Source organism: Lissotriton vulgaris, chromosome 6 (assembly GCF_964263255.1).
Source record: "Lissotriton vulgaris chromosome 6, aLisVul1.2, whole genome shotgun sequence".
NCBI lineage: Eukaryota > Metazoa > Chordata > Amphibia > Caudata > Salamandridae > Lissotriton > Lissotriton vulgaris.
This window is the reverse complement of record NC_141694.1, coordinates 1832335858-1832363444: the sequence shown is the minus strand read 5'-3', so window position 1 is coordinate 1832363444 and position 27587 is coordinate 1832335858. Positions and strand designations below refer to the sequence as shown.

The window sequence follows — 27587 nt, the reverse complement described above, 5'->3', positions numbered from 1 at the left end:
TGTTTGAGGTAAAAGTAATGAGCGTGATCGTGGTAGTTCAGAGCCTTAAATCACCCCGTCCCCCGCCTGCCCCGACTCCCGCTGCCTTACCTCAGCCGCCGCTCCTCAGTCCACTGCTCCTCGCCGCTCATCACCGCTCCTCCCCCTTCCATGTCCGCCACTCCTGGACGCCGCTCCTCCCCGTGCTCCTGTCGTCAGCACGCAAGTTGCGGCCGGCGCTACTTCGAGGGGACTACTTTTTTTATAATGTACATTTTTTAAATATAACGTATTTTTTAACTTTATATAGCCTATGTCCATCTGCACACCCTGAGGATTCCAACGATGTATCGGGTGTGTGGATTGGCGCTGTGGTTCCCGAGTTTACCCGCCTCAAAGCCTCAAAGTTCTTCCATTATAATAGTAGTATAGATGACTATTCTTTTTGCTTAGTAATTTACTTAACAGCAACTGTTCTAGGCAGTCCATCACTATAATCCAATAATTATTTGGAAAGACTTTGTCTCAATCTTGTTATTGTGTCAGAGCGCGCTGTAAAGTCTGAGGTCTCCTGGAGCTTCTGACTAAATTATAAGATGGAGGGGAGGGGGGGCAGAGGGTACTCAGAAGGATCTAGAAAAGAGCAGAGTCTCCAGGTGTTGCCTAGATGTGACGTGCGATGATATGCACAGGAGTTCACCTAGAAGAGAGTGCCACAGGGACGATGCAGGAAAATGAAGCCCGCGTCTTGTCCTACTGAGCCCTGGGACGCAGAAGAGCTTCAGACTAGAACAGAGAGTGTGAGCTGGATAGGTACAGTGGCTGGAGCACCATGTGTAATGCATAGTGGCATGGTCGTCCCCAGGGGGCAGGGTCGGCTTTAGCGCTGGTGGCACCCACACCCACCCGACAATGTTAGTTGGCGCCCCCAATGACCACCTCCACCTCAGATTTTCTCACTAGCACCCTTTAACAGTGACCAAGTCTCCATAACAACTCTCTCTCAGATGCATTAAATTCGTTATATAGCGCTACTCATACCATTAAAGTATGTCAGAGCATTTTGCATCACACACACACAGACAATCAATCATACTTGTGTAAATCAGTGTATAGGAAATGCTACATAAGCCAAAGAAATAAAAGTGTAGGAGTCACATGTCATCCATACTGGTAGGCAGTATAGTTTAGGAGTGCTTGGTGTGGAGAAGCACAAACTAGAGTCGAAAAAGAAACAGCATAGTTGGGAGTTTTCTTTAATAATAAGAATCCATTTCTACCCAAATGAACCCTTTTTGCAACATTAATCAATGTTCTATACTTAGCAGAGTGTATGCACTTCTATGATGAAAGTTAATACCTCACTATTCTATATTAGGACTTTAAGTTATAAATTGCAAGTAACAAAAGTATGGCTCTTTGAAAAGCTGTAACCTGCTGATCTATTTACATTAAATGCAATCTGTTATCGACTTGGAACACGTTCTTTGCAGTAGGCACATTAACCCTCTGTACTACCTTCACATAAGTCAAAAACATCAACTACACAAAACTCTGATCTCTGGCCAGAAAGAACATTAATCACAAGAGTTATCTTGACATTTTTGTGAGGCCTGTTCATTGCAGGAGGAAAGGAACGGGCAGCAGGTGCTTTTAAACAGGGCCGGACTGGCCATAGCGGGCACCGGGCAATCCCCCGGTGCGCCGCACGGGTGGGAGCCGATTTTGGGCTCTTGGGGGCCGTTTTTGTTACAGGACCGTTTTTGCAGGATAGCGGCAAAATCGGCCCTGTACCAAAATCGGCCAAAAACCGGCAAAGAGCTCGGCGGCACCACCCACGAGCCTCCTCCCCCCTCCCGAGGGTGGAGGGGGGCCGCCCGAGCACTTTGCCGGGGCCGGTTGTGGTTCCCAGTCCGGCCCTGCTTTTAAAATCCTAATTAAGTTGTAAACACCGATCGCACCGCCCTAGAGCCAGCCCTGGCAGGGGGGGCAAGGAGGGACGCTCCAGGGGGGCAAGCGCCCCTCCTTGCCCCCCCTGCGGACGCCTATTCTTCACCTTGCAAGAGGTTCATCAAATATTCCAAAAACAGGAAGGTAGCAAGAAGGAAGGGTTAATGATACTTAAGACTAAATCAAAGCGTCCCACCCAATCCTTAAGAATGGCAAACACAAGTGCTTTTTGCTTCTTGCTCCAGTTCTCTAAATTACTTTTCTCTTTACTGCCTACTTTTCAATGATGCTTGCCAACTGTTCTACGCACTTCTATGCTCTTTTTAGGATTCATTTTCTCTTGTTTTTATTTTAAAGCGAGTTGACGCCCTTACATCCTAAACTACGCTATACTAAATAATACAATCAATAATTACAGTAGCTTAGGCTTTTAAAAGTCACCATTGAAGGTACAGAACGTATATGTGAGTGTGCCCAATGCCTTCGCCTAGTGGTTCTTAACCTTTTGACTTCTGTTGACCCCCACTTAATCACTATTCATAGCCGGGGATACCAGCCTCAGCAATTTCTTCAATCAGAACCTCAAAGTAATACACAATAATACAAAAACAACATATATATATATATATATTAAACAAAAAAACAGATTATTACATATTTTTTAAATTCACAAATAAATATATGCGAAAATCAAAATGGGAAAGTCAGAGCTTTTTAAGGGATAGTTTCATTTGTAAAAGGAGAAGAGATCTGTTAGACTCGAGCAGATCACTGTCGTTTTGGCTTCTAATGCCTGCTCCATTTGTTGGCACATAGACAACTAAGCCCACTTATTAGTCATCATTGATTACCTTTGCTGTTCCAAGAAATCAAGCTAAGGATACCACCTAATGTATAGCATCCAGTGTCAAATTCCTACACATTTACAGATCATTTAAAATTGTGAATTTAATAATAAACAGATTTAAACCTAAAATTGTGAATTTTGTTTATGTAAATGTACTTTATCAATCTGTTACTATTGTTTTCATTGTCTTAACAGTCATGGACCCACAGAAGTCCATGGGCCACAGGTTATGAGCCATCATCTTACCCATATTTACCATCAGGAATAACCAATTCAAATTTCAGGAAATTTGATTATTTTTGATCAAGCCTAAGATAACCATATCCGGATACGTTGTGGATCGTAATGGTGGCCCGGGTAGATGCGAAATAACGCGGACAAGAGAAAAACGGCAAATGACTATTGAGCCACAAATTGAGGAGACTAGGAAGAAAGGCATCAATAGTGTTTGTATGCGCTGGCATTACTGAATTGTGGAAGCTTGGATATAAAGATATACGTGCAGTTCGAAGAGCCAAGGGACATAATAGAAGATGGCGGAACCTTGAACGCCCTAGTCCTGATGAGACCTGGAAATTAGAAAGGCTGAAACGCGTCAAAAAATTTTTGAAGGCACCATTACAAAATTTTGAAAATGTAAATGAAAACTAGAAGGAGTATAAAAATAATAGAGGCTAATGAATATACATCTTATGATCCTACTACTTGATGGTGACCTTTTTGTAAGGAATGTCTTTGGTTATATATGGTTTGGAAGCATCCTTTTGTTGAAAAAAAAAAAGGGCGAAGACTCTTAAGGGTTAAAAAAATATATATGTTAGTCTGTGAATAATATAAATATAGTGTGTATGTATATAATTGTGTTTGTGTGTATATTGTATAGTTATATGTATATATATATATGTGACGGGGCGGGTCGTTCCTCTGAGGAACATGACAACCTACAACGTGACTGGTGGTCATAGGTCCCCTTGTCACACGTTTCTCTCCCCTCTCAACAGCGTGACTCCCCAAACCTTCAGGACGATTGGCAACCCAAGGAGAGCGAACACTGTTGGGAATACGAAGAAGACAAGGGACTGGGCGCCTTTAACAGCGCCTTCCAAAACGACGAGACTCCTCCCCTCTTCGACGTCATCAGATCAGCTGAGCCAAAAGAAGGACGAACCCGGAAGAGGATGGACGGCGTTTCCCCGGAGGAAGAAGGTGTTGGTGAGCTAAGAAGGAGTGTGCAGTCGAGGACCCTTGAGGACAGCGTAGAAGAAGTGGACGAGACGAGCCCAGGCGATTACAGCAAGCTAGGAGGCCAACGTCTCCACGAGCCACCAGCCACGCTCCCTCGGGAGGAGCGTGGCTCTCAGAGGTACGGGGCAAGGTAGCGGGTTGGGTGGGACGGTGTCTCCAGTCTGCCGATTAGAAGCCTGCCCGCATATCGTGTAAATAACTGTACAGTCTTGTGACATCCCTTCCCCCTCACGAGCACCAGAGCACTGTCGGAATAACTGTACAAACACCTGCACACTTGGTTTCCCTCACTCCTGGTCCCACTGAGAGACGTGACCGAACGTCCCAGTAACATCATTCTTTTTTTCTCTCTCTGTTTATTTAGTTTCTGGATCGTCGGACCGCCCCGAGGCCACGACCTGACCGGCTTATTCACCCTGGAGCCACTCAAGAACACTAAAACGGATCCTGCAGTTTTTGCTAGAGAGAGACTGACACGCAGGAGAAGAAAAGCCTACATAAAAATAAAGCCTTCTTTGAAATCACTGATTAAGGCCTCAGACTCCGTTACTCCCACTCTAACTGCCCCATTACAATATATTAGTTGTGTGTATATATATATACGTGTTTGAAAAACAGTAAAAAAAAAACGACATATAATTCTTTTTGAAGAAGAAGTTGGTGAAATAAACAGAACAAAAACTATATTATTTTGAAAAATCTTTCTGGGTTGCCATTGTTTAAAGAGGTTTAAAGAAATACATATATTTTTCATAAGTGAGTAAACACAAATAGGAAGAGATAATTAGTTGTATCTCTATCCTTTAATTGCTTGGATTATTAGGCATCATTTTCATTGTTCTCTGTACTATTACCCAGATGCCATAGGGTTACTTGGGTCCCCCCTGTATTATAAGGTAGATAACCAGCTTGGCACTTTTTCCCCAGTTTTTGAAATAGTTCTAAAATTAACTCTTCTTCTTATGGGGTACCCCAAGGTTCTATCCTAAGTCCTCTTCTGTTCAATTTCTATGTTAAACCTTTAGCGACAGTTGCAGAGGAGGCTGGGTTTTCCCTTTTCTTTTATGCAGATGACACCCAAATCATCTTTTCCCTTTGTACGGAAAGGATGTCTGGACCTTCAGTTCTTCAGACTGGTTTGAGGTTTATTGCAGCTTGGATGCAAGCAAATCTACTTAAGCTTAACGGCGAAAAAACTGAGGTCCTAATTTTGGGTAAAAACAAAAATCTCTGGGGTCCCCACCACTGGCCGTGTGAAATGGGTGCTCTTCCTCAGCCCACTGATCATGTCCGTAATTTGGGAGTCATCATCGATGACAAATTATCTATGAAGCAGCAGGCAGCAAAGGTGGCAGCCACTAGTTTCACCATTTTAAAATGGTTGAAAAAAATTATCTGGATGCTCCCGGTCTCCACTCAAAGAACCGTAGTCCAGGCGCTTGTGACATCTAGAATGGACTACGGAAACAGCCTTCATTTGGGATCAAACAAGGATGTTACGCGGAGGCTGCAGGTGATACAAAACTCTGCTGTCAGGCTGCTCTGCCAGCTTTCAAAAACATCTCCCACCTCCAGTGTTATGCGAAATCTTCATTGCCTTAAGGTTGAAAACCGTGTTAAGTTTAAGGCCCTGAGATATATGTACAAAATCAAGGTTGGCTCTGCCCCTAAATATCTGCAAACCGTAGTCCACCCTTACCAACCTTCTCGTTTACTACGATCAACCACTCAGGGAAAATTCTTGGTGCCTAGGATTAAACTTACAAGAATGGGAGGTCGTTCATTTGCTTGCCTTGGTCCATCCATGTGGAATTCTCTTCCCATTGCACTTTACAATGAAACTTCATACATGAATTTTCGTAAACTTTTAAAAACTTGGCTATTTAACCAATAATTCACTATTTATTTGTATCTCTGTTTCTTTTTGACTCTTTTTCCTCTTTCAGGCTTGGCGCTGGGAAACCCTTGTTGGGTAGCTGCGCGCTGTATAAAACTAATTTAACATAACGTAACATAAAAATCAAGGCTCGTTGTGGGTTCAACTGAGACTGGCGTTTTTTAGTAGCTCATGGATGAAAAACTGAAACTTGGTAAGTTGTGATAAAACCAAGTGCTAATAACGAAGATGCTGATCAAAAAGTGTACAGTGTGGCATTGACACATCGCCATGTTGACGGAACTCTAGAGACAGATTAATCCTGGCAGGGATGCTAGAGTTCTGACAAGAGATGGAAGTTGGTTGGACAGCAGCTTGGAAGCTTCCAAGAACACCACAAAGGCTTCAATCCTTAATATAAAGTGCAAAGCGAAAACAAAATCTTACCTCGTCCACCCTTTCTGGATGGTCAGTGCCGTCTGTCGACGGCATACCATATACTTCAAAATATTAAAAAGTAGGGATTAAGTTGGTAGTTTACCAAATTTTGCACAAAAATATCACCAGGCCGCAGATTCGCAATAGGCAGAGTTATCACGGTGGCCTGCTGGAGCAGTAAACAGGCCCAATGAAGGGCACAATTCTACTTAGGGAGGGCTTGGTGGGCAGCAATCTGAGTCACACCGACTAACCAGAAACCAGAAATCGTGTAGGGTACTCCTAACACCAGATATTCCTCTCGACTGGGTGTCAACATTCCTTGATATCACTTCAGAAACTCATTACCCGATGCTCATGTCCTCGGAAGGTTATTCCCTCGTCTTTCCTCCATGGAAATACTCTCTGCAACGAATCCAAGCATAATGTCAATGTAGTGTCCTGGACTGCGAATTACTGGGTGAACCCATGAAGGATGAAATAGTGAGTCGATGTTTTGGGATTTCAAGCTGACACCAATAGGTTGGACAGCACATGGATCTCAGGAAAATGGGCATCAATTTACTTTAAGATCTTACCACCTTTAGAAGCCCACAAACCACTGCCATGTGCTGCATTAGTGCTCTTGCAGTGTCATCACCCCAGTTGAGTGAGACTTCTAACTAACCTACTTCTGCTCAAAACGCGAAGCAAGTTTGATGTAAGGTGCACATGGATGAGGCGCCTCGATGAATCCATTGACTTCAAAGACACAATATGTCACAGTATTCGCTGTGAGACTTCACCACCTTGCTTTCACTCGCTAGATTTACTATTTTAAACTCATTCCTACCCAATGTCCAGGCTAGGACCAAGTATTGAACAAGCACCCAGAAACAACCATCTCTCTAACAGTTCCTAGCAGCCAAAAAGCATACAAATGACCCAGGTTAAAGACTGTGGATATGTATTGTATACACTTCCCAGAGCGAGCACAGACCAAAGAGGATATACAGGAACATTTACAAAGCTAGAGACTAGATAAGGACAGGGTTTTAAAAGTAGGCACAAAAATGAACAAGCTAAACCGAGGGGTAGCCGCCTACTTGAATTGTGCAAAATATACATTCGAAAAGTAAGCTTTAAATAAAATACAAGAATGAAAAAAATGAAACAGTATGAAAACAATATGCCGTACAAGCCCGAATTTGATGTGTTCTGCATGAGGGGTAGGTGAGGATCACAGACTGAGTCTTTGGGACAGAGTAGGACTGGAGACAAGGGCAGGGGCAGGTTAAGGTCTTACCATCTGACAGAGCAGGTGCAGGTTAGGTATTGTGCTAAGGGACACTTAAAAAAAATCACATTTGTGTCATAAAACAGTATATTGTTTGCACTCACAGTACACTTCAATCTATTCTACGTTGCGTTTTTCCAACTAATCACCCAGATTAATTTAGAAATACATAATTTGAAACACATTAAGTTCAGAACATTTTGTAGGAAACAGTTTTGATAGGTTACTTGTATGTTTATCTCACATTTAGTTTGAAACATTTATTTCTATAATGTTTTAAAAACTTTGACCTGACCATAATATTGCCTTTATACACTACCCTATTAGTATTTAACTGGGCAGATTTACTGTTTTAACTTCAGTCCTAGGCAGTCTTGACTCACCATACCATACTGTATCAGCATCTAAAATCAACCTACAAACCAACATCTGAATACCAGGCAGAGCTAAGTAAATATTGAGAGTAGGTAGAACACGGGTGAGTGAAGCGCATGCCCATTCGTCGAACCAAGAAAGATCCCAGTAAGTGCTTAATTTAAGCTGGTGGTTTCTGGAGCTGGGCATCAGCACTTACTTGTCAACATCAGCACTTATGACAGTCTGCCACATGGTGGCACTGTTTGTGTAATCTATAGCACTTATGACAGTCTGCCACATGGTGGCACTGTTTGTGTAATCTATAGAGGAGCAGGACAGTTGTTTATTAAAAAATTCACTATATATATTAAAAACAACCAATACCTGCAGTACAAGATATTCATATAGCCTTGGGGCCTGGAATAGTCTGAATTGTCACACTTGTAGGAGTGTGATGGTTAGTAGCTGTGTTAGTACGGTCATTGTTAATGCTGGCAGGGGCAATGAGTGGGGCAAGAGTGCACTTATTATTATAGTTTTTCATTTACAAATTAAGCACTGGTGTGCCTTCTCTTGGCTGCCAGATATTTCAGGCAGGCTCACAAATACAGGCATAGCAGCTTTATGAGAAAATACTTTTTACAATGTTTACATGTTTTATTAGATGCATGCTACCTTTTGACTTAGATGGGAGGTACAAAACCTACTGGGACTAAAAAACAGATGTGAGTCTTTTTAAGAGTGTGGGACACAATATGATGGATAAAGGGGACCGCAGAGGACAGCAAGTGAGACAGAAGAAAACAGGACGTGAAGAAAGCACAGAAGGGTTCAGTGCAGTCCCTCTTTGAATCAGCAGAGGGCGCTTCAATGCCCAGTGACATCAGGCCACTTGTATACAGAACTGTCTCGGAAGTGACCGGATCAGTTTCACAAACAGGAGGACAGCGACACATTTTAAGCATCATCCTACAATCAGTGGCGATTTGTGCACATGGGGGAAACCTTCATGTCGGAGTATGCCAGTAAATGGGTACAAGTCCTAAATTTGCAGATGCCATCACACCCTGTGTACTTATCCCTGCAGATAGGCTGCAGTGCTCGTGGTCAGCACATGAAAGTACACCAGAAAAGTGCACCACACAGTTACCATTTTTTCTTTGGATGTGGCTTAATGACTAGAGCCGCCGACTTTGAAGCTGGGGAACTAGGTTCGAGTCTGGCCGGAGGCTCAAGCATCCTGTGATTCTGGACAAATCACCTAAGCTCCCAGTGCCTGAAAATGAATGTGTCCGTCTGTAATGCAACTGGTGCTCATGTAAAGTGCTCTGATACCTTCGGGTCGAGTTTGCGCTATATAAAACTGCAACAAAACAAAATTGCATGAAATATTATTTATCTGTGCTGAGAAAGGCCTTCTCCTACACCATCTGAGGGTTTGGGGAGTTTTTCACACCCACTTTGCAGATTTACTCCAGCACATTTCACCCCATGGCCAACACAACAACTTGGGTGGTAAAACCCACTATTTGAAAATATACAGAGCGTTATGACTTGGTGGGTGTCCATCGCATTCATAACCCCCTCAGCTCCTGCCCCTCCAGAAGAGGACACAGATGACGTCACTCATAGCCCTAAGGATATGCGGCAGAACAGTCAACCATGCTGGTGAATAATCAACTGTAGAAAGTTGAAATTGAAGTCACCAAATGCTGATTTTGCTTATTAGAATTGAGGAGTTTCGACTTCAGATCCAACTATTTGTAGTTGGAAACTACAATTTCGATTGCAAAGTTTTTGCGTCAGGTCCGTAGTCACGAAACACAAAATGCCATGATCTGGTATTTTTAGTGGGCACCGACCTGCCTGTCCACCTCTGGCAGCAGCAGGAGCAGCTCCTGTTGGCAGTCTCCAGGCAGCACAGAGAAGGTGTGCTTGTTGATCAGGGCCCGCAGGTTCGTGTTGACCAGGATGGACTCCGGCGTTTCCACGTCGATCCAGGAGCACTTTGTCCTCTTCAGTTGCCCTGCAAGTCACAAGACGAGAGAAGTTAGTCTTCTGCTGTCGGAAAGCTGCATACAAGCTCCTTCTACTCATACTTTCGCTTATCACGCCTTTTTGGTTTGTTGCTCTGCACAAATCTGCTTTAAATTTACTTTTTGGGAGGTCCATGATCCACCCATTCCTTTGTCTTGTTCTTAAAACAAGTGTTTTCATTGAAATGAGGTGAACATACAAGTAGGAAACCTCTCTATTGCAGGCACCCACCATCCATCCAAGAAGCACCTTTAGATTCCAGTAAATGACTGCGAGTGAGACGCAGAGGCCTCATCGATCACACTCCTTCAAAACATGGATTAGTTCATCATTCACCACATATTGAATTGTGAACATGTACCTAATGACATTTATGTCAACTGCAAAGCAAGTAGCAAAATTGATGCCAACGACACAATGTTTTACGATACAGTATTTGCTCTCTCGTAGCGGGACTTGTTTTTCTTGTGGAAATGTACAGAGGCGAGTCTACAACCTCCTGGTAGTGGATCACTCTTTCTCTACATCTGTTTTGAAAAGTGTTGGTCGAGGATAACAGGATAAGGACAGAGCAGGGAGCTGATGAGGTAAAAGTTGACAGAAGTGAAGCGCGGGTAATAGGTGATTGGAGATTGGAGATACGCAGCCAGGGATAGAAGCGGGTTGATAGATCTGAGTGCAGCAACGAAGGGAAAAGGAGACACCACCCATAAACACACACACAATTTTCAAAGCTAAAGGCGCAACTGTTTTCACATCTTTTACATCATGTAAATCAATGTCTTTGCAGCAGTATTTCATGGCCAATGCTAATCGCCTCATGTTAGAAGCATGCAACTTTCTTAAAAAAATTACAACCTCTTGACCAAGGAATGTCTACGAATGTCAATATGTCCAGCAAGGCGCCCAATCCTCGGCGCCTAGTGGCGTGGCCTTCCTCAAGGAACGCTTGACTATCCGCCACTTAAAATTGGGCTTCCTGCCCAGACCGTGCATGCTGGAGGCAGGCGGTCCCTGGAGGCAGCCATGAGTGTACACCGAGTGCCACCAGAGCTGAGAGGCAGGAGCACTGCTGTGAGCGGCAACACACATGTTGTGACAGACTAAAGACCACATAAGCATTGGCCCGGAACTCGACCCAAGACCGCAAAAGCAGCTTGGTTGACATTGCAGTATGTTCACATTGGAACTCCCCTAACCGCATTGGCCCAGGAACTCAGCTTGAGACCGCAAAAGCGGCTTGCTTCATATGGAATATGTTCAGACTGGAACTCCCTTAACCGCAATTAAAGTCATATGTAAACAGGCATGCATATTATAATGTCCTGAAGATGATCCCAGCATATCCTTAAGGGATCGAAATGCCGCCGACACCTCATACACCATATACACTTTTTGAAAATGCTCTAATTTTTTGTGTAATGGTGTCTCTTGTATACTCTGTTTGTTCTATAAGAAATGTGTTGAAAACAAACAATTTCCGTTGCTTGAACCCCTTACTTTATGTTGTACGTCTTCCTTGCTAAAGTTGGATGCAGGCTTGTGTCCCACTAAATGCGCTCTGTGTTTATTTACTGTAAATATTTAATTGAATATTGAATTGATTGAATATTAAATATCTGTCCGGCTGGACAAATGTCTACAATATAGCACTGATTGGGTCTATATTTATTGACTATAACTTATTGTCTGTCTGGGGACCACGGTCTTTAGAAAGAGTTCAATTACCCAAAGGTCCCTGACCAATTCTATGTGGGTTTCCTTGTCTCTTTGTATTATACATTCTAGTGAGAGTCACAGGCCTTTTGAACAGTACACTATGCAAAGATATCCACAGACCAACTGCGGGTAAAAAGCGTTCACGTCTACTACATCTGCAGCCGTTACCTCCCCTATGGGTGTGTATGATGTTTGGGCATACATGTGGTTTGCATGCAGACCCAGGCAGTACGAACTTCCTCCTCTGCCAGGACAGGTTGCAGAAGATATTAGTTCCCTACACAGTTAAAGACCATTAAGGCTTCCGTATCCTTGAACCAACAACTAGTCCTGTGCCTCAGACACCACTGAAGCTTCACCCTTGTCTGTGTTTTGCCTGAAGACAAACCCAGGTCTGTTGCTTGTCCGCCCCTCCGGGGGATAAGCTGCATCCCTTTACGGGTGTCTCATCTGAGTATTGCCTCCAAGTGTTCAGGCGATGGGACGCAATAAGTGATGGTAAAGGACGTCTGGGAACATTACTGCATGAAAAGATCCAACTAGCTGCAAACGGAGTAAGACTTTAAAGATTCATTTTTTTGATACTCGCAACTTGAACATGCCATACAGACACACAAGAGTTGACATGACTATGCCAGACTGCTTGCACCTGGAAAACAGGGCATTGGCTGATGGGCTGAGGAAAGGGCAATATAGACAGTTTACAAGACACTGATGAGGGGCTCCCAGAAGAGTGTAGCTCCTGAGACAAAATGTGAAAGTTGTGTGGGAGAATGGAAAACCCTGGTCTGGAAGAAAAGCTACCCTGAGGGAGCGGCAATTAGAGCATTCATCTAGGGGCGCACCGGATATTCTGATGAAAGTTCAGACATGTTGAGATCCCTGGCACTACAGTTCTTTCAGGTGTGTGGAGCCTCAGTCCTCTCCCATCTGTATGGAGGCAACAACGGACTCGATGGTATCCCAGATACCACTGGATCACCAGCGAAAGGTATGGCTTATCGAGGGTTCATTAAAAGACCTACACCGCTGAGCCTTTCCAGCCAGGATCATCTTCAACACCAACTGAGTCACGTATGAAGCCCTCAACAACAAGATCCCGGCCTACCCAGCAAACAAACCAGCCACTTCTGGCACACAGTGCACGCCAGGAGCCCGACTATCACCAGACTGGAGAACACACTTTGCAAGACGATAAAAAACACAGGAGGCAAGCCTTCTCTGGTCATGCCCCCAGGATCTGGAACAGCATCCCATGCGCTAAGAAACTTGTGGCATGACAGGACCGCCCTTCGAAGATCAGCACAGAGATGAGCGCGTCAAGTAAAGAAAGTCACTCAATTCTCAAAAGAAAACCTGTCATTTAGCACTTGGACTAATTATAGAGTTTACATTATACGTTCTTCAAAGGTATGACTCTATAGCATGTGGGGAGTCCACTTTTACTTTATGATCGAATAATTTAAACCAAGCACTTGCCCGCCCATCTCCTGTGATGTACAACATGTGCCTCTAGCTGGCTGTGGCATTTCCTATCCTATCAAGGTTAATTTGTTATTTTCCTGTACTGTCCACCACTATCCGCCATTCATAGTCACAGTCATGGCAGTCCTCAGATATTTTTATTTGGACATGAAACCTGCAAGGTTTGTGGCCAACTGTCTTCCAGAGAAGGAGGCCATGTATCCCAGGCCAGTTTGCTGGGAAGAAAACATCTCCGTTGATGTGCCATGTCTCCTGTTCATTCCTGGAGTGTTCAACAACCGAAGGCTTGTTTCCAACAAACTGCAGAGCACATTCATTAAAAAGCTGAATATTGATATTTATACCAGATTTGCAATCACAATACACAATGAGATATGAATACACCAACAGCCAATGCATTTTAAAGTGTCCATTGTCTGCCATATAAATACTCTCTATTGCTTACTTAAGGTAAATATGTTTTTTTATGTTTATATTACGTTTTTACCTATCAATGCAAGCAAACTAATTTCTGAGCAGTGAACTCTCCTAAAATATTTATGGATTGCGCCATGAGAAGGCAGTCAAAACACAGCTCCGTTTTCTCCCAATAAATGGCTGAGAAATGTCACTCTGTTTGTAAAAACACCAGCAGTCACACAGACTTTTACAGGTGCATCCATTATATTGCGCTACACGCAAACGGCCAACGTGTTACGCGGTTTATCTGAAATCTGACCTCCTAGCAAAGCCAGGCAGCAGAATCGCCAGTTTTGTTTCCACAACTTCTTCAGCACGTTGTACAGAATGAGTAATGTCGTTTGGTTTTCCATTAGCTGAAGTTTGCATGCTCTGCCATTTACTGTAGGTGCAGCGAGACTAGCTCGCGGCCTGTCTGCAGACCAGTCTCTATGGCAACCAGTGGAACAGAGAGATGGCGTAAGCCCTGCTCTTTTGGGAGTCGTCACCAGGAGACTCAGAAGGAAATAGGACTTCCCAAGAACAATCCTGTCTCTGCCTGGAGGTTTTTAGTAAACCGCTGCAGCTATATGGCTAATCAACAGGACCCTGCCAGCGCCTGGACACCCTCAATGGTGTCCAGAAGCGCTCTACAAATCCACCGACTGACTGAAACCTACTGATTGAGCGAATTCTTAGTTTACAACACATCTGACATATAGCTGGCAAAGCCAAAGTAGAAGCAGTTTTTCCCACTCCTGCGTGTAGATTACCCGTCTTTGTTGGTGCCGGCTCACTGGCCGCCTTGACGGTCTTCAGTAGGATGTGCTGGTTTGAGGAGACAGGCATGCCTGCTTTGCTTTGTTGTTGCTGCTGCTGCTGTTGCTGTTGCTTCTTCTGCTGTTGTTGCTGCTTCAAGGCCTGCAGAGGAAAGAGGAGAAGAATGTGGAGTAAGAATCAACAGTGTAAGCTGCAACAAATACAAACCAGAAGGGCTCCAGACAGCCGGAGCTAAACCATGCTGCAGACAGATCCTACGTCCACCCAGCCCCCAGGGCACACTGTCTTTTTCTTGTTTTGCACTGGGCTGCACCCTTTGCTTCCCTTTCGCTGCTTCTCGTCATTCATGCTGTGCCGCACAACCAAACACTGAGATTACAGAACTGCTGGGGAAACGTGCTAGATTTTAAATCCCTCCTCGACGTCAGCCACGTCGCCACTGCGTGCCATTCCCTCAACACCCCCATCCACAGTGATGTCCTAAGTAAGCAGGCAGATGAATCAGTTACCTGTAATGTGATAATCTTTACAGGCATGCCAATTCACATTCTTAAAAGTCCCCAAAAGTAAGTTACTGAGTTTACTTTGGTCTACTTAAGTTAGAAAGTGTTTTTTTTTTTTTTGCAGATTTATATAGAGCGAACTCGACCCAAAGGTATTGGAGCGCTTTACATAAGCACCAGTTATGTTACACAAGGACACATTCATTTTTTTGTAGGTACAGGGAGATTAAGTGATTTGACCAGAATCACAGGATGTGGAGGGGACCCCGAGGCTCGACCCTGGTTCCCCAGCTCCAAAGTCGGCAGTCTAGCCATGAGACCACAACCTCTCCATTTTGCTTTAAATGGATAAAAATAGGCGTCCCAATACAAAACATTCCTTTTAAAATCCAAAGGTATGTGCTGCAGGCAAGGCATCTAAAAGTAACGTGCATTCCTTTTGTAAACAATTTGGGCAAGGCAGGAGCAAACACACTGGCTACATGTTTTATGGATGCACTTTGTGCACACAGTTCCTTCAAACTGTGTTGGATATATAGCGATATAGGGTCTATATAAAAGTGCCTGATAGAGGTAGTTGGTGTTTATTGCATCCAATAAAATTCGACATCTTGGGGTTCAGAATTTATCAGGTGTGATAAATTGCACCTATTCCGAGTTTTTTACTCTGTAATGGGGAATAACATGCCAATTTTGGTGCTTACTTACCCAAAATCTTCCTGGCACGGAAATTACCTGTTCGTTTTTCCCTAATACATTTCTGCCAGGTTTGTCCAGCCGAAATTTCATTGGAAGTGCAGTCTTTATCGCACCTAGTAGCAGTGGGGTGTGATAAACTGGACACAACTTGCAATTTTGACCACTGGACAAATAGGACTTAAAGGTGTAGTGTTGCTGCCAGTGGGGTGTACCACTGCAGCACACGCCCCCTCCCACTGTCCAGGAATGTGTCGCCCCTCTGGCGTAAAGGGGCCGTGGTATGGCCCTTACGTGAGCACGAACGTGGGTTTGGAAATAAAGTGCCCGGGAACGCGGGGCGTGGTCAGTTAGCAACTAACCACCATTTGCAACACGTGTGTCCTGTGTCCTTCTTTTCAAGGCCCCAGGCCTGCCCTTGACCAGGACACCACATTGGCGACGAGCGGTGGTCTGATTCACCCCCACCGCGTGCTCTACACCTGGCACCTGCGCGCCCTGCATTCGGCGCCCCGCTGCCCTGCAGCCCATCGAGCGACCCGCTCGCAACGCCACACCCGGTGCCCGGGTTTCATCTGCCCCGGCCGCGCCACTCGGACTCACCCTGTCCGCACAGCAGTGGAAGCGGTCCGCTTGCACATCGGCGGCGGCCTGCGCAGCCCTTCAGCAGCTCCGATTTGGCTCCCGCCTGCCTCCGGAGTCCTCCGTCTGCCGCCTCCCTCGACGTGACCGGCGTGTCACGAGCAGGTACCTGCAGCAGTGCGCCCTTCGGCCCCGGCGGCCCCCCTGCACCCCGAGTGTGTGCCCATCGGCCCCCAGCGGCCCCCTGCGCCTCAGCCTTCACGCTGCAATCTGCCGGCCTAGCGCGGCCTCCACAGCGATCCCGCGCATGCGCGGTCGTCACACGGCTGAACGCTCCCGCCGGCCCTGCCTCTTCCCACGCATTTCGCGTGTCATCAGCCCTGCAGGCCCCTGCCAGCTCTTCACGTTTTCCAGCAGAATAACGCCAGGGTACTGTCCCTGAGTGCCATCCTCGTCCCACAGGGGTAGAAGGACCACAGCTGCCCCCCCTGCCTGCCTGGAAAGGCCCAGACGCCCTGCTGATTCCTCATCTCCACGCCTGTGCATCGTGGAAACCACGCAGCCTCCGTTTTTGCCTGCTAAGAGTGCCCTGCTTCAGCCACCATGGCCACTGTACCTCCCCTGGAGCCATTCTCTGTCACAGGAACGCCCCCCTCGCAGGCTACGCGCTGGCGCAAATGGGTCGAACGTTTGGAGAACTATTTCATCGCGGCAGATATCGCAGTGGCGCGGCGTCGTGCCATGCTGCTACACCTAGGAGGGGAGGCCATTCATGATATCTCCAAAGACATCACAGAGGGAGACCCGCCGCACACCTACGCCACCCTGCGAGACGCCATCACGAGATATTTCGAGCCTTTCACTAGCGCAGACTATGAACGGTTCCTGCTCCGTCAAGCTCGCCAGCTCCCTGAAGAATCAGTGGATGTGTTCTACGCGCGTTTGAAGAAGCTAGCCAGCACGTGCAGACTCCCAGACGCGGATGACGAAATTCGCGCCCAATTCATACAGGGGTGTTCATCTCTAAAACTGAGAGAGAGAGTGCTGGAAACGGACGCCATGCCCATGCGCGACATCCTCGCTTTAGGACGCTCTAAAGAACTCTCCAAGGCCCGAGCGGCCCACATGGAGCCAGGCCCGGCAGTCAAGGTCAAGACGGAACCAGTGTATGCAGTCAAGTCACAACGTCCAGACAACCGAGCGAGGCCTCAGAGGAAGGACCAACCTCATCAGTCCCAGCCCTCCCGCGACCGTTCATGCATTTGGTGTGGAGGCGCCGCCCCACACAAAGGAGCCTGCCCAGCCCAAGGTAAAATCTGCAGTGCATGTGGGAAGGCCAATCACTTCGCAAGCGTCTGTCTGTCAACGCAGCGGAAGAAGCAAAACGGCCCGCCCAGAAAGGCGCGACAGGTAGCGCCACTACCAAACACGTCCAACAGCAGTGACATGGACGACGACGAGGAAGACGCTGCGTCGGTCCACGTGGTACGCATGCTCAACACCCTAGCGGCCACATCGTCTAATGAACCAATGTGCACCGTCCATGTCCACAGCCAAGCAGTCAGAGCCCTCATCGACACCGGCGCGACAATAAACCTAATGGCAGCCAGTGTATACCAGTGCCTGGAGGATGCCCCCACGCTTCACCCCACCAGAGTGCAAGTCTTCGCCTACGGGACTCGGCGCCCATTGCGCCTATGCGGTGTGTTCCGAACAACCGTATCTCACAACTCCACGCAGCTGCAGACCAAGATTTATGTATCCCATGAAGGCTCAGGGTTCCTCATCGGCTGTAAGACCGCACGTGAACTTGGTCTCATCCATTTTGCCCTCACAGTACAGGCTCAAGGTTTAGATCACCTGGTCACAGACCACTCCTCTTTGTTTGAAGGCATTGGGTGTCTACGAGGCCCTCCCGTCCGACTCCACATCGACCAGTCCGTGGCCCCCGTAGCCCTCCGACACAGGCGGATTGCGTTCCACCTACGACCCAAAGTGGAAGCTGAACTTAAGATGCTAGAGCAAGCGGGGATCATCGAGCGAGTGACTGGACCCACCCCGTGGGTATCCCCCATCGTCGTAGCCAAAAAGCCGAAGCAACCCGACGCAGTGAGGATATGTGTGGATATGCGCCTCCCCAACCTGGCCATCAAAAGAGAACGTCATCTGACTCCAACCATCGACGACATCATCGGGGAGCTCGCAGGGTCTAAATGGTTCTCCAAGATGGATCTGCGGTCAGGGTACCATCAAATCCCGCTGCACCCAGACTCGCGCCCAATCACGACTTTCTCCACACATGCCGGCCTGTGGAGGTACACGAGGCTCAACTTCGGCATCTCAAGCGCCGCCGAGGTGTTTCAGAACATCATCCACACCGTCCTCCAAGGCCTCGACGGAGTTCTAAAAACGTGAGTGACGACATCCTGGTGCATGCCCCGACTCTGGAGGAACACCTCAGACGGCTCCAAGCGGTGTTTAACCGTTTACAAGAGAAAGGGCTGACGCTCCACAAGGCCAAATGCGAGTTCCTGTGAAAGGACATAAGCTTTTTCGGATACAAGTTCTCCGACCAAGGAGTGGGACCTGACCCCGACAAAGTGAGAGACATCCACAATGCGCCGGCACCCACCTCCATAACAGCAGTCCGCAGTTTCCTGGGCATGGTGACATACTGCGGGCGTTTCATAAAGGACCTGTCCGACCTGACGGGACCACTCCGCGACCTCACAAAGTCAAACACCACCTGGAAATGGGGCCCGGAGCAGCAAGAATCCTTCGAGAACACAAAAGCAGCTTTGTCAGCCGACACGACACTGGCGTACTTCAACCCACGGAACGAGTCGCAACTGTTAGTGGATGCCAGCCCCACCGGTCTGGGCGCCGTCCTGTCACAACGGCAGTCGTGTGGAGAATGGGCCCCCGTGGCATACGCCAGCCGTACCCTCACACCTACGGAACAGCGCTACTCTCAGATTGAGCGGGAGGCCATTTCCATTCTGTGGGGGTGCCGCCATTTCCACATCTACCTCTATGGCCACCCTTTCTCAGTCATCACCGACCACAAACCCCTCATTCCGCTCTTCCAAGGCTCGTCCTCCCGACCGCCCCCGAGGATTGAAAAATGGGTGTTGCAGCTGCAAGAATTCCAGTTCTCCGTGGAGTATCGGCCCGGCACACGTAACCCTGCCGACTACCTGTCCAGACACGCCCGTCCCGTCACAGATGAAGAGGCCGCCGAGGCAGCAGCCACTGAGGAATACGTTCGGCTAGTCATCGAGAGGTCCAAGCCACGTCCCATGTCCCTAGAAGAAGTTGCCAGAGCCACCAAAGACGATGACTGCCTCCAGATTGCGATCCAAGCTGTCGAGTGCGGAGACTGGAAGGCGCTCCAGAGCCCCGCGTCTTTTCGCACCCCGGACGCCCAAGCCATCCTGAAAGCCCTGTACCTGGTCCGACATGAGCTGTCGGTCTCCACAGAAGGATGTCTCCTGAGAGGCCCCCGCCTGGTACTGCCCAGCAGCCTGTCCCGCCAAGCCGCCCTACTGGCACACGGATCGCACCAAGGGATCGTCAAATCCAAGAGTAGGCTTCGGAGCAAGGTGTGGTTCCCCGGGCTAGACAGAGCAGTCGAAGAAGTGGTCCATAGGTGTCCAGTGTGTCTTGCTACAAGCCTACCCAATCCTCCAGCGCCTGTGGCCACCGAAGATGGCCCTACATCCCCGTGGGTACGGGTGAGTGCAGACTTCGGCAGTCTCCCTGGGGGCAAGTACATGCTAGTTGTGGTGGACGACTTCTCCCGCTACCCGGAAGTGGAAATCATATCGTCGACAGCAGCCTCAGAGGTGATACCAAAATTTGAGAAAATAATTGCCACCCACGGCCTCATGAAGGAAGTCCGCACAGACAACGGCCCTCCATTCAATGGCAACGAATTCACGGACTACCTCCAGAGCCAAAACGTGAAACACAGACGAATCACGCCAAGATGGCCTCAAGCCAATGGCGAGGTCGAGAGACTAATGAGGACACTTAATAAAACTATACAAATTGCAATCGCTGATGGCCAGTGCCTGGAGTTAGCCATCTACCAATTCCTCCGGGAATACCGCCTGACCCCACATTGCACCACGGGGGTCTCCCCGAGCCGACTATCATTCAACCGAGTCATGGCAGACACCATCCCACATCACCCGGCATGGGAGCTCGCCCCAAACCCGAGAAACCGGTCCATGGAGCAACGCACCAGAACCAACCAAGAAGCATCCAAGCGGAGAAGAGCGGCGGACAGCCCGATACAAGTCGGGGACAAGGTTCTAGTGAAAGACCGCCACCCCGGAGGCAAGTTCCGTCTGCCCTTTGAGCTAGACCCGTGGACTGTCACCGAGATCAAAGGAACCATGGTCACTGCTGTCAGGAGTGGGGAGTCTGTCACAAGAAATGTTTCATTTTTCAAGAAAGTACCGGACCCGGACTCTGACCAGGATGAGTGGCGCCCAACTTCCCAGATGCCACCATCGGGACCAGCGGAGGCTGACACCGCGACGGCTCGAGCAGAAGACACCACCCCGACTACTCAAACCACGGAGAGTACAGATGAAGAGTCCAACGCCAACGGCAGCGAGAACGCAGATGAGCCACTCCCGGCTGCAGGAGAAGGCCGGAGCCAAACAAGATACAGCCTGCGTCCATGTCCAAAACCTTCCCAGAGGTATCGTGACTTTGTGGCACAGTGCTGGCGTTGAGCTGACCGAGATCGCTGACCCCGCCGAGATTAAAGTAAGACTGTTCCTCTTTGTTTATCTTTGAAATGTTATGTTGGCCACTACTTGAGCAGCAGCTGGTCCAGAGACTTTGAGTGGACTTCTGTTTGCACTCCGCAGTCAACCTCACAGCACGGTTTTGCTGACCTCATAGACTTTTGAACTTTGATGTTTTGTTTTCCTGTTGTGTTTATTTCATCCCTAGGTAAAGGAGGAATGTAGTGTTGCTGCCAGTGGGGTGTACCACTGCAGCACACGCCCCCTCCCACTGTCCAGGAATGTGTCGCCCCTCTGGCGTAAAGGGGCCGTGGTATGGCCCTTACGTGAGCACGAACGTGGGTTTGGAAATAAAGAGCCCGGGAACGCGGGGCGTGGTCAGTTAGCAACTAACCACCATTTGCAACACGTGTGTCCTGTGTCCTTCTTTTCAAGGCCCCAGGCCTGCCCTTGACCAGGACACCACAAAAGGTTAGAATTAGTCGGGACAGTTATATTCAGATACATAGGGCGCAAACATCACCAGTGGGAAAATGCGAACATACAGTCTTGATATAAACCTGGGCAGTTTTTTCCCCAGATATATGTTTCTCTAGTGGAACTGGGCAGAACCACATGGTATTAAACTTTCCAAGCTGCTTTCCCTGGGAAAATACCTCCCAGTAATACTCTGAGTATATTTGTTTAAGGTGATGGCCAGAGACGGGCTTTCTCAAGTCAGGGCAGAGGGCAGATTTCGGTCTAGTCTGTGCTCTAATCAGTCGACCTACAAGGCTGAAAAGATGCCCACCTACAGGCTAGCATGCCCCAGATTGAGGCCTTAGCACAGAATACCCAACCCGGAAGCGGGAGCAGATTATCTGGTAATGCTTGGTAATATCCTAAAATTAAATGAAGATTACAAATATAATATTTGATAGCAGTAGATTTAAAAAATAAGAATATTCTAAATATGTTTTTCTTTATTTTGCAAAGCTGCTTTAAAGATCAGAACTCCTTGGCAACAATGGAGAGGATGTGGTGCGCCGGCTAGACTGCCGACTTTTGTGCTGGAAACCAGGGTTCGAGCCTCGGGGTCGCGTCAAATCACTTAATCTCCCCGTGCCTGAATGTGTAATGTAACGGGTGCTCATGTAAAGCGCTCCAATACCTTCGGGTCGAGTTTGCGCTATATAAATCTGCAAAATTTCGTTTTTTACAAAAAATGAAGAAGTGTAACATGAAAATATAAGGGCCGTGTCTGAATTACTTGTAGAGAAGAATAGTTGGTATTTTCTGCTCCGAGAGCAGTATTACCCATTCGCGGAGCAGGTCATAGTAAAGGGACAACCATCAATATTGATAGTGGTGAGCAGCCTTTACAACGCGGGCATTACCACGCGCTGCCATTACTACGCTGCTTTTACAACACATGTCATTACAACGACTTGCGCTCGAGGGCGCAGTTGGATAGGGAATAGTTTAATTTTCTATTCCAACACCTTCCCTACTGTAACGTGGACTGGAGTTGGAATACAAAATTAAACTATTCCACTATCCAGCACTTACAGCGCAAGTCGTTGTAACGACTTGCTTTGTAAAAACAGCGTAGTAATGGCATGCGTGGTAATAGCCCGCGTTGTAGTGTCATACAACCTTGATAGTAGACTTGTCGTAAAACCCAGGTAGGCCCTCCATGCTTCCAGTAACAGGGAGCAGGTAAAGAAGTTAATAAAAGATATTGGTGTATTACAAAGCCTAGATCACATCATATTCCTAAAGAGATCTGATGCAGCCTCTTTTAGGGGTAGTAGCTGCTTACTCGCCCTCGTTTTCCACCCAAAGTGGTGTCATCTTTCCATATCAATCAATCCATTGACTCACTATCTTTGACCCCCACAGCCACAGTTCCCCTCATAGAGGGCTTTCCATGCTCTAGATGTCATAAGGTCCTTCATATACTACGTAGCCCCAGAGCTGTTGTTTTAACGCTGGTGCCGTCCAAGGCAAGAAGATTTGTTGGCGCCCCTTTAAAAACCTCCTTCACAAATTCCCTCACTACCACGCTCCCCCACTGCCCATCATCTCTCCATAGCCCCTCGCTCACATACATTTAATTTGTTTTATAGCGCCTCTCATACCAGTGTATGGTGTTGGAGCACTTTTCATCACACACACATTATACAGGGCCAATGAATCATACGTGTGTGAATCAGTCTATAGGAAATGTTACATGAGATAATGAGGGTGACAAGGTGTAGGAGCCATATGCCACCGATACTAGGAGGAAGTATATTTTGAGAGTGTTTGTTCTGGAGAAACACAAACTCAGAATTAAAAAAATACGACAGTGGTTTGTTCTACTAATAAGAATGTATTTCTACCCTGAATCCTTTTTAGCAACATTAGGATAATGAAAGACTAGGGAAAAACATAACGTTCTAACCTGTACCATGCAGTTTGCATGCAGCTCTTTGATGACAGTTCATAGTTCCTTTGATATATTAAGGGTTGTAACTAATGAACTGCAAGTAACAAAAGGACCTCTGTGGCAAAAGCAGCAACCTACAGAGCGATCCACATAAAATACTGTTTGGTGATTTGCATGGTACGCGTTCTTTGCAGCAGGCATATTAACCCTCTGTGCTACTCTAACATGAGCAAAGATTGCCACTAGACAAAAGTCTGATCACTCTCTCTCCAGCAGGAAAATTCATCAGCGGAATTAGTTTGACATTTTTATTGTTGCCTGAAAACTGCTGGACACACAAGGGACTCTGCAGCAGCTGTTTGTTAAACCAATGGTATTTCTAAACACAGCCCCCACCTAGCTTATCGCTAGCTGCGGCTGCAGCGGTCCGATTGCCCTAGAACCGGCCCTGCGTCGACCATACGCAGGAATCCAAATAACTGTTGGTTGCATTTGCCCTACACATTTTGGAAATGTTATCTTGCCTAGTGAGATGGATTTTCAGATGCCCAGGAGCTGTGTAACCCCCAAAGCCAAACACACACTGCACTGCACTCCTATAGCATATTCCATGTGCAAGAAATGGCATTTCTATGAAACATCTCATTAGCAGATATGCCTAAAGCAGCAACACGGTCGTCCATTCACACATCTACCAAACACTAATAAATAGGTGTTCATGGCCGCCAGGAAGCACAGCGTGGATAAACTGTTCCTAATTCTAATGTCCAGGATCTTCCGCCTCTGCTCGTAAGACACCGTGTGAAGACTCTGGCTGCAGGTTCATAGTCTATGCTGCAAATGGAAAACCCTACTTACCTGGAACAATCTGTTTGCCTCTTGTAGTGCTGCAAATTCACACGCGCCCTACCCATATCCTGGAAATGGATTGGTAGGCGGGTACTTCTGGAAAATATTTAATGCTTTCCCACCTTCTATTTCAGGGATCACTAATTCTTTCCTCTACATGGTCCTTATATTGCCTCGCATTCCTATAACACCTTCATACCCCAAGTGAGAAAAAAACCTATTTGCAATGGAGTCTGTGACTTGGTGCATTGTGGGTATCAAAGAAAGCATCTGAAGTCCCCTCAAAATCAACACCACTTCCTCAAAAAATAAAGCTTGTACCGTTGTCCAACACTAGATGGCAGGAGTGTGCATAGCATGTGATCTAAAAGAAAACAATACAAATATATATTGTAATGAAATGTTGAATATGATACTTCATTTGTTACCAAGTCTCAGACAAATTCTTCTTGGTACAGAAAGGCCCAAATACCTTCTAATTAGCCTTTCTGCTGTAAACTTCTTGAATGAAGTTTTGCACCCAGAGAGAACCATAACGGTAATTACTCCAAATGGAAGGGACCACTTGGACAACTGGCGTGGGGCACAGTGAGCGCATCCTTCCCCTGCCACTGGGCGGCATGATGGAACTGCCTTCGATGTGGGACCGGTGAAGACCTGCACTAGCTACAGAGGGAAAGAGAGTCCCCAAACCCTCCGGATCTGGTACATGTCACACTGTAGTGAAGGGGATTGCAGAGAAGTTGAGATGAATATAAGAGTTTTACTTTCTAAGCCTAGAATTGCACCACCATGAATAGCAACTTACCATAAATCACAGGAAAAATACCATTAAAAACGGAATTATGGTTCTGGCTCAAATGTGTAAAACCACTGAAATTGGTAAATTATGGTTATGAACGTACACAACACACCATAACTCGCAGCGTCCGCCATGCTGTTCTCCTGTTACCTGCTTTTGTGTGTCTGTGCTGAAGGCAAATAGGTCTCTTGTGCACGGCAGACTCTGTGAGTTATGGCGTGTTGTTGGCGTTCATAAATATAACTGGAGAATTTCAGTGGTTGTATGCGTTTGAGCAGGGCCGGACTGGCCGTAGTGGGCACCGGGCATTTCCCCGGTGGGCCGCCAGGGTGGGGGCTGGTTTTGGACCCCTGGGAGGCCGTTTTTGTTACCGGGGCCGGTTTTGAAGCATAGCTCCAATATCGGATCACTGTAACAAAAGCTAGAGCAGTGAGACAGGAGTGGTGCTTCCAACTAGCACCCCCGCCCCACCCACTGGGTCCGGCCGAGCTGTTTGCCAGGGCCGGTTTTGGTTCCCAGTCCAACCATGCTTTGGAGACCGAATTATAACTCAGTTTTAAAATGCCTTTTTTTCTGTAAGTGTATTGTTTTTTTAGGATGTACTTAATTTCCAACCATTGCTGTGCATGGTCTTAGACTTTGCGCAGTGGGAGTTGGGCACAGCGTCTGGCATGTGACCAACCAACCATGGCTGCCCAACCTCAACTTTGCACGGCTTTCGGCGGAGTGCAGTGGGGGGCGGGTGGACAGGTGGACGGCTGGCTTGTGGCAAATCCCATCCCTCAACCTGCTGTGGGTGAGCAACCCTACCGTAAGGGGCTGGGCACTCAACCGCGCAAATGGAGTTCGGCACACGGTGTTGCCCTTTGCCCTCCCACCACTGGGTGGCAACTCAGGCTCAGTGACAACCTGTCGCAAGCGTCCAATCAGCCTAGTAGAAGTTGGTTACAGGGCCCGGGCTCCAACCTGCAGCTCTGTACAGTGAGGGTCAGGCATTGGTCCTGCACCCCGCTTTCTGCCATCCAAAGGAAGCCAAACACGAGTTTTAATGTTTGGTTTCTCTTATGTTTTCTTTTTTTTTAAATGGCGGTCTAATACAGCACCTAAAATGACAGCTCGCGAGTTAGCTCCAACTAGCGAGTGCTTTTTTCTAAGGAGTGTTTTGTATTTTTCACATGTCATGTACCACTGATCACTATCCTGGGATTGATCCTTTTTTGGGATGGTCCTCCATGGCAGCGGAAAAGGTTTTTGCACAGCGGAAACTCACGAATCATGGCTGACTCGTGAGTTTCAAAACTGTGGGAATTGTAATTTTTCCGTCCTACTTCAGCCAATCACGTTTCGTTCAAAATTCTAAATAAGACTGGCAGGATTAAGGAGTCAGGACTCACAAGTGAAAATGGTAGAGATGTACAAAATTGCTAACCCTTTAAATCCCGCTCAGCCACTTTTTTAATCATGAATATCTCAAAAACATAACACATTTTTAACAAGCCAAAAAGCACACTTTCTGAGTAAAGTTCAACTTTCAAGCCAAGGTGGGTGTCTGCCCATAACATTTTCTGCGAGAGCTAAAATGGAAAATCAATTGCTTTTCACCCATTTACTTCGCGGAACATGGGCCGGCCAAATTTAGCAGATGGAATAAGTAGATTAAATGTAAATGTAAATGTACAGGAATTTATATAGCGCAAATCACCGAGCGGTTTCTAAGCGCTTGCTAAGGGAACCCGTCCTGGTATTCCCTGTGAGATAACCCCGGCAGGGTATCTGCAAGGTGAAAGCCAGGCATCCCGGCGCGAGGGGCCGTTGTGGAGATTAAGCAAGCTATTGCCCAGAGTCGCAGAGTGTGAACCCATGAATCGAGTAGGCACCGGAGCGAGAATTGTTGAGTCCATGGACATTTTAGGACTCAAGACCCCGCCCAGCCGGGAATTGAACCCTGGTCCCGGGCTGACCTCTGCTTCCAGGTGTGCCTCCTCTAACCAGTGAGCCACACTTCTCCAAGTTTTGTGCAAATCCGTTCACGGGATCAAAAGTTATAGGCAAATTAAATAATGCCTTTTCAATGCATAATTACACAGGGGCTATTGCCAGTGCAATATTTACATCTCTCCTACGCTGTAGAAACAGTGCTCCTGGAGCAAGAAGAGCCTCTCTCACTTTGCACACGCGTGTGCCTCCTACCATCATGCCTGCAGACTGGAAGGCGAGCCTTAAGAATGACCACAACCACACAAGAGTGAGACGAGAATCTTTTCAGAAGATCCTTGGTTTGTTTTTGTGAAGTTCTCTGGAAAAGGTGTTCCATGAGCTCAGTCCTGGATTGCACCAAACTCTCTGCCGCATTCTCCCATCAGCCGACAAGATGGTGTCAGAGTGGGTACATAGTCCTAGTGCAACTTTATCTGATACTGCGGACCTGAGGCATAAGAGCTGATTGAATACAAGGTTACTCAATTATGGGAAGGGGGGATGTGGTGTAACGGCACGAGCTGCCGGCTCCAGAGCCGGTGGGAATCAGGTTCGAGTCTCGGCGTCAATTTCCCATGATT

At 47.2% G+C, this 27587-nt stretch overlaps 1 protein-coding gene across 3 annotated transcripts in view; it reads right to left on the bottom strand.

Moving 5' to 3' along the window:
- The window catches only part of ASXL2 (ASXL transcriptional regulator 2), a 400829-nt gene that overhangs the window by 42676 nt on the left and 330566 nt on the right, over positions 1–27587 (bottom strand). For all 3 annotated transcript variants that reach the window (XM_086928104.1, XM_086928105.1, XM_086928106.1), the window contains 2 exons: positions 14421–14568; positions 9831–9994 (listed from right to left, as the gene is read on the bottom strand). In XM_086928104.1, coding sequence (XP_086784230.1) covers positions 9831–9994; positions 14421–14568 — 312 coding nt within the window. The remainder of the gene's footprint in view (positions 1–9830; positions 9995–14420; positions 14569–27587) is intronic.